Source organism: Oryzias latipes, chromosome 8 (assembly GCF_053564925.1).
Source record: "Oryzias latipes strain Hd-rR chromosome 8, Olatipes_Hd-rR_3.1".
NCBI lineage: Eukaryota > Metazoa > Chordata > Actinopteri > Beloniformes > Adrianichthyidae > Oryzias > Oryzias latipes.
The window spans coordinates 28,699,796-28,712,500 of record NC_136244.1 but is presented as its reverse complement, the minus strand read 5'-3'; the positions used below and the strand labels follow the sequence as shown (position 1 = coordinate 28,712,500).

Genomic DNA, 12,705 nt, shown 5'->3' with positions numbered 1-12,705 from the left:
GGTGTGGCTAAAGAACGTCGTCGCTCTCAGCTGTGTGGAGTTGCGTGTCATCGGCATCCGTCATGATACTGCTGTCCTGACTGTCGTCCACCTCAGCTGCTAAGCAGAAGAGAAAAATTTCATATTCACAAAATGAGGACAATGAGAAAGGTGAGAGCAAGACAGGTGAGCCAGGGGGGCGTGTCCAGTCAGACAAACAAGAAGCTCCATGCAAACAGAACCAGAGTTGGGCAGCATATTGTCCAGAGGAGCAGTTTTTGAGTCGTCTTCAGACATAGATATATAGATAGAGTACTTTATTAATCCAGAGGGGACTTGCATATCCATCCATTGCTCCTCAAATACACAAACATTCAATAGAAATTTAAAAAGTAGTTGAGTAATAAATAGCCATAAAATCATAAAATAAGCACACTCACTAAAAAAAGAGTAAAAAGAATTAAAGTATAAGAGCAATAAAAATAAAATAAAAGTAAGTAAAAGCATAAAAGTGGTAAAAAGTAGATGCCCGTTTACATCTTTAACATCATCCGAGTTCTGGTGTCTTGCATGCAAAGGAATCAAACCCACTTTGAAAAGTTTTAGATTTAATTCCATAAACTTGTTTTCATCTGGATTTGTGAGCAGATTTGATTCTTCATAGAACTTTCCAGGTGAAGTCATAACCTGTGATGTTCTCCGGCTAAACTATAGATGCCCTACCCGTTCTTTTTGATACGAGGAGTGAAAACCAAAAATGACTCATCCCTATAATCATATGGGTTACCGCTGTGACACCTGTTGACTCTGGTGGCGCTCACCATGTGGACACTCCCAGCATGCCTTTCCATAGAACCTTTGAGTGACTTCTGTTCAGTTTGTGGTGATGCAGGACTCATGTGACACGTGACATTACTGACCCTTGGTTGATGTGTGGCAGTACCTTCATCATCAGGCAGGTATCTCTTGTCAATGGCTTCTTTAATCTGGTTGTTTGCTCCTTTCGGATCCAGATCCATGGCCCAGCTGAAGTTCATCAGAGCCAGGTGGGTCTGACCCAGCTTCTTATACACCTAACAGAAAGGGAAAGGGCAGATCAGCTGAGGACTGCAAGAAGTCTTTGAGACCTGATTTGGTTTCTTTATTAAGGTACAGACACAATCTGAAACACATGGCCAGGTGACACATACCAGAGTTAGCCTCAGACTAAAACACATTGGTACTCTCCTGAATAAAGCACGATAAGATTTCACACAAAACATATCGTACGGCATGAGGTTTGAGGATAAACGATGTAACTGCAGATTTCCAGATATAGAGAAGGAACTCTGAGCGGCTTAAAGGTCATTTAGGTTTGTGTCCAGATGATTTTTAATGACGATGCAGTTCCTTTTAAAAAGCAGCTTTTTCATTTCTTTAGAGAACCACATTAATATCAATCGTTATGTGTTTAGCACTTTTCATTCATGGTCACACAAAGGGCTGTCTTTCAAATAGTTTCAGCATAAAGAACATGGAGCAGGAGTTACCTTTCCTATAAGGAAGTACACCAAAGACTCTTTGGGAACAATCTGCTTCAGCTCCTCCAGCTCCTGCAGGGCAGCCTGAGCACAGACAGGAACAGACGGGTCATGTGAGTCGCCATCGCCTGGCGTTCTGACGGGTCGGCCTGGCTCCTTACCTTATACTTGTCGTTGGCAAACAGGATGGACGCTCGGTGGAACTTGCACAGAGGGTTCTTGGGGTCAATGCCGATTGCTCGATTGAGAGTCTCCAGGGCTGCGTCAGACTTCTTCAGGGCGTGCTGCACCTGCATATGTAAACAAGTATTTTCAGTGCAGAGTACCATGAAGCTTAGGTGACCTGGTTCCTGGATCAGAACAACCCAGCAGACGCACCACTCCAATGTGGCACAGCAGCACGGAGCTCTGGGGATTGATGCTCAGAGCCTTCTTAAAGTGGATTTCTGCCAAGTTAAACTTTTCCTGTTTGTAGTATATCATTCCTAGTCCATACCTGCAGAACACACAAGTCTCCAGTTATTGGCTAAACATATGCACACACTCACACCACCCAAATGTGTCCATCAGTTGCTGTGGTTACCATACCAGGCATTGTAGTGTCTGCTGTTTACTCTGATGGCATTTCTGAAGCAAGCGAGAGCCCGGTCCAGCTCCTCAGTCAGAACAAACTCGTGACCCAATAGAGTGTACGCATATGCGAAACCGGGGTCCACCTGAAACAGACAGGTGGTTATCAGGCCAATCAAAAACAGAGTCAGGAAGAACCTTGGAATCAGCAGGAATGCTGTTTGAGACAGACACTTGAAGTGATCAATGACCATAAAAAGAAAATAAAACAGAATCATATGAAAGCCAAACAGGCACAAGTCAAACGACAGAAAAAGCCTTAGAACGGAACTTTGTTGATCCCTGAACAAAGAAATAGATTTGATGGCATAACAGTATAAAAATGCAGATAAGAAATCCCATTATACCACGGTCCGGGTGAATTCTTGATTCCGATTGGCTCCTGGGTGTGCATTAAAAAGTGACAACGCACACTGATAACGCACGCCTAAAATAGAAGTTCCGGTCACATAGCTTAAATGCTGCGCTGGCTTCTTGAAAACAAGCTCTTGCTCCAGCTTCTGGAAAAAAACAAGTGGTAAAAGTTGAACTTTCTCTCTGAAGCGTAACTTTATTTAACCTGTAGTGACGACCAGCAGATGTATCGCTTTCCTTTGCTGCTGCAGTTGAGGTCACATTACCGTTAACCCCAACCCTTTCGCGAACGATAGGAAAAAGGAACCGTCCAACGCGAAGTGGAGGACGGTTCAGGCTTCCACGGCGTGCGTTAAAAAGTAATAACCACACACTTCGTCGGCCATTAACCCTTACATATAAAATGTGATCAATTGGAAGCAGAATTAAATCATTCCTGTTTTTTTCTCAGCATTTTTTAATTTGACTTTAATAATAATAATAATAATGGATTGGATTTATCTGCGCTTTTCAAGACACCCAAAGCGCTTACATTATGTCCATTATTCATTCACTCCTCATTCATACTTGGTGATGGTAGCTACGGTTGTAGCCACAGCTGTCCTGGGGCAGACTGACAGAGGCGTGGCTGCCATTTCGCGCCTACGGCCCCTGTGACCATCACCGGGATCATTCATGCGCATTCACACACCAGTGGAGCTGCACTGGAGGCAAGGAGGGTGAAGTGTCTTGCCCAAGGACACAACGACATTTTGGCTGGTGGGAGCGGGGATCGAACCGCCAACCCTTTGATCATTGGACGACCCGCTCAACCACCTGAGCCACTGTCGCCCCCTTTACAGTTAGATGACAATAAAGATGACTTCATACCATTTATATACTACTTTTATTTCATTTTCTTTAAAAAAATCCAAACAGTAGAGGTATTTCTGCATTATTATTTGGCTGGTAAAAAATATGTTAAGAGCATAATAGCACCAGCCAACTTGGCCGGTGGCTTAAAAACTAACTTTGGGCCCCTGTGTGGAGCTATTGCAGTTATTAAAAGCCAACAAAAACCACCAAAATGCAATGCAAACTATGCAGAAAGCATGTTCCTTCTAAAACTGGAAATGCCATGAACCTTTAATATCAGCTGCAACAGAGCCAGCGAGCATGTTCAATTTCAGACTGAAATAAAAGCTGATTCTCCAGAAAAAACAGCAAAAGTCTGAGCTGCACAGCAGCAACAGTCTAAACTACCAGAGGAAACTCTGAAAATTTGCTTTTAGTTCCTAGCTTATTCACAGGATGTCGACAGGATGACGTCACAGCTGTTTGCTGTGACGTCATTTCCAGGTGAGCCTTTCCCAGTACTAGTCGTGTGTGACTGCTGTCCTCTTGTTTGGCATTAGCCTGACTACTATTGCTTACTCTAAGGGTTATCTGGGTTAATATTCACATCTAGTACCTTTTATTAGCGAATTCACCACTGTTAAACCGCTTGCTGTTCACTTTCTCATTTTGCTAAATAAACCACTTCTCTTTACCTAAACACCGCTAGCCTTAGCTTAGAACCTAGTATGGCCACCACTCCTTCCGCCTTTCCCCCTTTCTCCTGCCCCATATGTTTAGTGATGATCCTGCCTCCTTTAGTGAAAATAGCGGTAGGTGTGTTAAGTGTAGTCTTGTGTTAGACTTGGAGGCCAGGCTGGAGCAGTTAGAAGCGCGGCTCCGCACAGTGGAAGCTAAGCCGGCTAGCCAGGTCGTTACTCGTAGCGTGGGCCGCGCTACCAGGGCTAACTTAGTTAGCACCCCAGCGTTCTCCCAGCAGCCGGGAGACAGTCAGGGTTTGTACCGGTTGGGAGGAAACATAGTGCTAAACGCAAAAACTTAGAGCACCCGAGACTCCACGTTAGTAATAGGTTCTCCCCCCTCAGCGACACACCCGCTGAACACTCAACTCTGGTTATAGGCTCTTCTGAAGTTAGAAACGTGGAGCTCCCAGCGGCTACAGTCAGGTGTTATCCGGGGGCCAGAGTTGGTGACATCGAGGGGAACCTTAGGATGTTAGCTCAGAGTAAGTCCAGGTTCCGTCGAGTCGTGATTCACGCAGGCGGTAATGATGCCCGACGGAGACAATCAGAGGTGGTTAAGTTAAACGTAGCTTCGGAGTGTAAACTGGCTAAGACGATGTCCGACACTGTAATTTTCTCTGGTCCCCTGCCGAACTTAGTCAGTGATGAAATGTACAGCCGCTTTTCATCATTTAACCGCTGGCTTTCTAGATGGTGCCCAGAAAACGGCGTTGGTTTTGTGGATAACTGGAGCGCGTTTTGGGGGAAGCCAGGTCTCATGCGGAGAGACGGCGTCCATCCCACCCGGGACGGTGCCGCTCTTCTTTCTAGAAACATTTCTGCTAGCCTTAGTCTGTCAACCTGACAACCCAGAGACGAGACCCGGGTGCAGAGCAGCAGTGGAAAACGCTCCTCTGAGCCTCCCTTAAGGTTAGTGCTGGTGCAAAACCCATGCAGGGAAAGTCAAGCAGGTCCTAGCGTTAGCTTATGTGCTGAAAGACAAATGAAAGGAGCACTTCATAGAAACCTTTAAGTGACAGACAGCAGTTCTCACAAGCAGAATTATGATGTAATTAAATGCGGTTTATTAAACATTAGATCCATTTCCTCCAAGTCCCTCTTAGTCAATGAGTTAATCATTGATAACAACCTTAGTCTTCTAGCCTTAACAGAAACTTGGCTTCATTTCATGACTATGTTAGATTGAATGAAGCAACCCCCCCCACTTATGCTAACTATCAGAAATCCAGGATTTCAGGGAAAGGAGGGGGTTTGGCAGTAATATCACAGTCTAGCTTACTTCTCAGCCCTAAAGTTAAAAATGCTTATAATTCATTTGAAAACATCATATTGTCTTTAAGTCACCCAAACAGGAAAACTCCAAAACCTGTTTTACTCATAATTATTTATCGCCCCCCCCCGGCCCATATTCAGAATTTTTAACTGAGTTTTCCGACTTCCTATCGACTATTGTCTTACATTCTGATCAAACTATAATATTAGGGGATTTTAATATTCATGTTGATGACCCCAGTGACTGTCTAGGAAAGGCTTTTGCAGCTTTATTAGATGATGTTGGTTTCACCCAAAGTGTGAATGAACCCACTCACTGTCATAAGCACACCCTGGACCTTGTTCTAACCCATGGTATAGAGATCAGCCAGCTGAGTGTCCTTCCTCTTAACCCCATCATTTCTGATCACTTTATGACTACCTTCCAGTTTACACTGGAACATCCTTCTGTCCCAGTGAATAAGAAGCAGCTTAGAAGAACCTTAACTGACCGTTCTGTGTCTGAGTTTAAACACACAGTTCAGCCAGTACTTAGAGTATTTTCTCAGAATATCACTGAGTCCAGCTCCCATAGTATCAGTCCTAGTATAAATGACCAGTTCGTTAATGATGCCTTACAAGCCCTCAGGAGTACACTCCATATTGTTGCCCCCCTGAAACCTAAGTTCCTTAGACAAAACCGAGTAGCACCGTGGTTTAACGCTGAAACTCGTTCTCTTAAACAAGACACCCGTAAGTTGGAAAGGGAATGGCGCCGCTCCGGTTCAGAGCAGTCTCTGAATACCTGGAAACATAGCCTATTAAATTATAAAAAAGCTCTGCGTAGAGCTAGAAGCCAGTACTATTCAACCTTAATATCAGAGAATGGAAACAACAAGATTTCTTTTTAGCACTATTGCTAAATTAACTCGCAGTCAGAGCTCAGTAGAACCACATGTTCCTGTTTCTCTCAGCTCTGATGATTTTCTTACATTTTTCGACAGTAAAATCTCAAATATTAGACATAAGTTAAATCAAGTTATTCCTACTATCAGCCCAGAACAGGCTGAAGCGGTAGAAATGGAGGCATCCATAGAAACCTCTGTAACATTAGACTGCTTCACTATTGTGGATCAAGTGGAAATAGCATCAATTATTACGTCCTCCAAATCCTCAACGTGTCTGTTAGACCCAATTCCCACTAGACTTTTTAAAGAAACTTTTCCCCTAATTAATGATCCCATATTAACAATGATAAATACCTCTCTGGAAACGGATTACATGCCACAGTCTTTTAAATATGCCGTTGTTAAACCTCTTCTGAAAAAGCCCAGTTTGGATCCTAGCATCTTGGCCAACTATAGACCAATATCAAACCTCCCTTTTATTTCTAAAATCCTAGAAAGAGTTGTAGTTAAGCAGCTTTACTGCCACCTACAGGACAACAGCCACTTTGAAGACTTTCAGTCGGGGTTTAGACCCCACCACAGTACAGAAACTGCACTAGTTTGAGTCTCTAATGACTTGTTACTGGCCTCAGAAAAGGGACTACTTTCTATTCTGGTCCTGTTGGACCTCAGTGCAGCCTTTGACACTATCGACCACAGTATTTTACTCCATAGACTAGAGCAGGACATAGGGATCAGAGGATCTGCTCTCCAGTGGTTTAAATCCTCTCTGTCCGATAGGTATCAGTTCGTTAATGTAAATGGCCATTCCTCTCAGTGCACTCGAGTCAACTATGGAGTCCCACAGGGCTCAGTCTTGGGACCGATCCTGTTTACGCTTTATATGCTACCCCTAGGAAACATAATCAGGAAACACAGCATTAATTTTCATTGTTATGCCGACGATACGCAGTTGTATTTATCCGTGAAGCCTGACCAGAATGACGATTTAGAGAAACTGAACGCCTGCATCAGAGACATCAAGACCTGGATGACAATTAATGACCTCCTCTTGAACCCAGAAAAAACTGAGGTGATTATACTTGGTCCTAAAGACCTCAGAGATGCTCTGTCTGATCAGATAGTCTCCCTGGATGGCATAAGTATAGCCCCCAATTCCACAGTTAGAAACCTTGGGGTTTTATTTCACCAGGATTTATCTTTTAAGGCTCACACATCTCAGACATGTAGAACTGCCTTTTTTCACCTACGGAATATTGCTAAGGTCAGAAATCTACTTTCTAAGAGTGATGCTGAAAAACTCATCCATGCATTTGTTCCGTCGAGGCTGGATTACTGTAACTCCTTGTTAGCAGCGTGTCCTAAGAGTTCCTTAAGAAGTCTCCAGCTTGTTCAGAACGCAGCAGCTAGATTGTTAGCAGGAACTAGCAGAAGAGATCACATCACTCCTGTGTTAGTTTCGCTCCATTGGCTCCCAGTTGATTCTAGAATCAAGTTCAAGATCCTCCTGTTAACCTATAAGGCCTTACATGGAATGGCCCCGTCCTATATTAAGGACCTCATAGTCCCTTACCATCCAATCAGAACACTTCACTCACTAAATGCAGGACTGCTTGTGGTTCCTAGAATTAGTCAAAGTACGGTTGGAGGTAGAGCGTTTAGCCACCAAGCCCCTGTTTTATGGAATAAACTCCCAGCTCATGGAAGAGAGGCCGACTCAGTTTCTACATTCAAAGTTAGACTGAAAACATTCCTCTTTGGACAGGATTATTGTCAGACTAGTTAGTATTCAGAGATTATTTAATTTAATGTTAATGTGTTTAAATTAAACTTAATAATAACTGTTTTAAAAGGCTGCTAGAAGTTGAAGCCGGGGTAACTATGGTGCACTGGGGTTCTGTCCTCTTTTCTCTTCTACTTCTACCCTTCCTCTCCTCTATTCTTGATCATTATTCATCATTTAGTTCTCCATGCCTCTGTTTGGTGCAGTGCGATTCATGTATTGTCCCTCTTTTCCTCTCCCCTCCTGGGGAGTGGGAGTGCTTCCAGATTCCTGTTGGCTCATCCACGCTCCAGTTCCTGACCGTTTACCTCGCCTTTGCTCCTGCTCCTACACCTGGCTGTGGATCCTGCCTCTGGCTCATCTCCGGCTCGTCTCTGCTCTGTACCTGACCGAGTACCTCGTCTCTGCTCCTACACCTGGCTGTGGTTCCTGTCTCCGGCTCGACTCGCGCCTTTGACTGTCCCCACAACCACAGCTGGATGAAGCTCGTCTGCTGGACTTTATATATGTAGTTGTAGATTTAGATGAGTTAATTCTTCTCTAAGAGTTCTGGTAAATCGCCTGTCCGTCCTGGGGGAGGATCCCTCCTTCATGTGGACACCCCTGAGGTTTCTTCGTTTTTTCCGGAATCCATTTTTTTTGGGAGTTTTTCCTTACCGCGAAGGGGGGTCTAAGGGCAGGGATGCCAGTATAGCTTAGTCAGTTTGTTAGTTCATTTTAGTATTTTCCTATTGAACTCTTTGTATTCGTGATCCCTTTGAGTTCATGTTTTACTTCGAAGCCCATCGAGACGACTGTTGTGATTTTGGGCTATACAAATAAAATTGAATTGAATTGAATTAAAAGTTTTGTCAATTTTATGTTCTGTATAACTTGAAAGGATTAGAATTTATTTGTAGAATGACTGTTTTGTTTTTAAATGGAACAAATAAAACAGTTTAGCGTTCTTTTTAATTTCCGGACTATAAGCCGCTACTTTTGTCATGTGCTTACAGTCCTGCGGCTTATTCAGTTACCCGGCTAATTTAAGGATTTATTTGATGGCCGCCTTGAGCGCTCTTTCGATCTCGGAGCGGAGACTAAATGCATGATCCAACTTCCAGCAGCAAACCAATTTGTTTTCGACACACCTCTAAGCAGCCAAACAACATGGAACTCACTTCAGGTCTTAGACACTTCAGTCATGGTTCAACAAAAAGAAACACCCATGCCCAGCCGCATCCCACAATCCTTTGGTGCCATTAGACCCAACGTGCACGTGACCGCCACTACAATACAGCGCATGCTCAGGAGTGAATTTACCTCAGACTGACACGAACCCATCTGTTTAGCAGCTCCGAAATATACGAGATGATCTTTTAAACGTGCTTTTATTTTTGTTATGGTTATTATGAAGCGCCTGTTAGCTCATCATTTTATTTTTAATCTGTGTGGTCAGTGCTTTTTCGTGGCAGAACGAAGCTGGAAGAAGGGTTAGTTAGGTCAGTGTTTTTCATCCAGTGTGCCGCGGCACACTAGTGTGCCGTGGGAGATGGTCAAGTGTGCCGTGGAAAATTGCCCTCATTCACTGATCTCAAAACAATTACCATCTCCAGGAAATCAGCTCTGTGTTCATCAAAACAGGTCCTGATAAAACACTGAGTAGTTAGGAATATAAAAGATCATAAAATACTTTTTTCTTTGTGTTTATTTGATTCTATTAAAGACATTTTGATAAGAATGACGGTAACGCCATTTAGCTGCAGTTATAACTGTTTTCTGAAAAGTCCCGCAGCTTTTACTGTCTCCACGACTCCACCAATCATTCTTGAAGGCTTAATCACATGTCATCAGTCTGACCAATCAGAAGTGTTTGAAGTCTTCACTTCCTTGTTCCAATTTAGCTCATAACTCTCTCAGTTCCAACAAAAACACCAGCTAAAGCTCGTTTTTAGCGGTGTAGCTTTCCACAGAATCCGGTATCAGACCGTGGAACAAGTGAACAAAACCATGAAGCTCAGAGACGCTAGTCTTTCTGCCGTTTTTTCGCAGTTTTGGCACTACATCTCCCATGAGGCATTGGCTTGAAAGGGACAGCGCCTCAGCGTACAATGAGTCGTCCTTGTTACACGTCTTGAAAACACAACGAACATTCAGTTTGTATGTAACTTAACTTTTATTACATGTTTTAGAAAAAACATCTGCAACTTCGTGCTTTTTCTGCCACAATTATCACAAAAATGCACATCAGATTGCCCGGGGGGGGGGGGGGGGGGGGGGGGGACTGTAGATCAATACAGACTATGAGTTTCTGCTTTTTTTTTTTTTGGGATGCTGGTGTGCCGCGGGATTTTTGTCAAGGTTAAAGTGTGCCGTGGCTCAAAAAAGGTTGAAAAACACTGAGTTAGGTGAAGACTAACATGCACTAACAACAACATTTAGCCTTTGATGAACAGCCCTTATTTTGTCAGGACACGACTGGAAACACAAATCCACATGATTGTTTGAACGGTTTCTAAGGACTGAGCGGCATTTTGCTTTGAAAAGCTCACCCCACCCCAAAGCCGCTGTGTGCGCTGGAGACATGGTCCTCCTGAATTCGGCTGCTTGTTCACATAGAACTGCGGGACAGATGTCAGTCTGGAGGCTCCCACACGTAACAAAGCATCTTCCCCGCCCCTCAAACACAAAACTTATTAAGTCTGATTGCTCTGCTCAGACAGAGACACTGTTCGCTCCGTCCACCAGCAACCGCGCCCCGCGCGAACGGACAGGCCGTCAGTGGGCACGAAGCGCTCCTCTCTGGAGCCCCCCCTCGCGATGGGTGTCGGAGAAGATAGGAGGGGAGAGACAAGTAGCCTGCGGGGCGAGGGCGGAGCACAGAAGCGTCTGCGGACCAACAGTGTGTCACTGTTGTGGAAGGAAACTTCTGCCGCACGCGCTGCGCAGAGGTGCGGGTATCGCGCGGAGCCGCGTGCTTTTAAGTCACAGCTGCTCTCTTTTACTGGTAAGTTTTTTTTTAACCAGCCCTGTTACTAACATATTGCTGCCGTGACACAGGCGGAATGAGAGCAGAGCTGCTCTCCCGTTCTCCCCTCCTTCCGCTGCCGCTCCCTGCTTCTTTTTAAACACGCACAACAGTGTGGCGACCTGAGGGTTAGCCCCGCCTTAAGCCCCTAAGACTCATGGGAAGTGGGGAATCGCGGGTGTAAACTTCTTCACCATAACTGAGGGATGTAATGTTGATTATATATTTACTGTTTGTTATTTTATGATACCTTAATTGTCAATAAGTAAAAAAATAATTAAAAAAAAATAAAAAACCATAACTGAGGAACTTGTGAACAGAAGTGAGGTGCATGCTGTTTGGCAGATGTGGGCATGTTCAAATACATGGGCTGACGAAGTGTTGACTCCTCCCTCAGTGAAACTGAAGCTTGTCTCAAAGACTGAAGGCCAGGATAATCAGTGAAGGGCTGATCTTGTTGGTAACAACATGCGGCTTATACACTGTTGCGCCTTATGGTATGTATATACTGGTTTAACCTCCTGAAACTGAGTGGGTGCGGCTTGAACGCGGGAGCGCTCTATAAGCCGGAAATTACGGTATGTTCTCTTTTGAAACCTAAATGCTTTTGCTTTGTGTTCAGTGCATCTGTTGGGTATAAAATAGGAATTAAATATTTAAATCTAAACAACATGCTGATGATTACACATTTCTCTAATGAGCAGTCTTTAATAGAACACATGTTGACATGCATGATACTGCAGGGCCATTATCAACATGCTGCATGATGTACGGAGAATTTGCTGACGACATAAATGCAAACTTTATTTTGTTAAACCTATATATAGTATACTAGGACTAGGCTCAGACTTAAGGAAAAAGTGGACCTTAGCTATAAAAAGAGCTAACCCAGATGGATCACTATGGTACCAACTAGTAATAGAGTCTGGATATGTTCAGAACATTTTGTGGAAACACATTTTGATTAGAGGCCAGACTGTTCGCTTGAAACCCAACACCATCCCATCAGTGTTACACAAATTGATCACTCACATGAATCAGAGTAAATCTATTGTTGACGTTTGGACTTATTGTTGACTTATTATTGATTTGTTATCATTATTATTATGATTATTATTATTATTTATTGAATTATTGGTTTATTATAATTATTGACTTATTGTTGGGCTTTTCTAAATAATTTATATGACATGTCACAGAGGTCTAAAACTTCTAAATGTTTAGAAATTATTTTTAAATATTCTTTGTAATAATTTTTCTATTTGTAAGAAGTCCTGCAACTATGCATTTTTCATTAAAGTTTGAGCGTTTAAGGCTGACTGTTTCTCTTATTTAACAATGCCACCAGGCGCTATAGAAAGCATTGTCAAGTGGGCACTGACGACCTCACCAAAATGGTGTCGCGCTCCGCCTCCGTTGGCCAGGCTTCCCAAGCGGGCGTGTCTCCTCTAACGATACAACTCATTGGCATTTACTGTGTATATAAAATGTAAGCGTTTAGCCGATCACCGTGGGTGTGTCTGTTAGCCTAGGGGCGGAGCTGGCAGTGAAGATTCTTCCTAGAAGGGGCTGTTCCTCACTTTGTGATGTCACAATGTGAAAAACTCGTTTTGTGGGCTCGGATGGGCTGGAGCTCAGAGAGAGGGTTTTAGAGGAATCCCCAAAATGCATGAAAAGATCCAAATACAACTTTGAG

The 12,705-nt window shown here is 43.6% G+C and overlaps 1 protein-coding gene across 4 annotated transcripts in view; it reads right to left on the bottom strand.

The window, feature by feature from the left end:
• cdc27 (cell division cycle 27) overlaps positions 1 to 12,705 on the bottom strand; it is a 36,200-nt gene that overhangs the window by 239 nt on the left and 23,256 nt on the right. For 2 of the 4 annotated variants that reach the window (XM_078952061.1, XM_078952064.1), the window contains exons 15-20: positions 2,088 to 2,215; positions 1,878 to 1,995; positions 1,661 to 1,789; positions 1,509 to 1,583; positions 923 to 1,052; positions 1 to 99 (exon numbers count right to left, since the gene is read on the bottom strand). The exon at positions 1 to 99 is cut by the window's left edge and continues 239 nt beyond it. In XM_078952061.1, the coding sequence (XP_078808187.1) occupies positions 8 to 99; positions 923 to 1,052; positions 1,509 to 1,583; positions 1,661 to 1,789; positions 1,878 to 1,995; positions 2,088 to 2,215 (672 nt within the window). In that variant the 3' untranslated portion in view covers positions 1 to 7. The remainder of the gene's footprint in view (positions 100 to 922; positions 1,053 to 1,508; positions 1,584 to 1,660; positions 1,790 to 1,877; positions 1,996 to 2,087; positions 2,216 to 12,705) is intronic. The other 2 variants (XM_078952062.1, XM_078952065.1) reach the window with 1 other exon arrangement.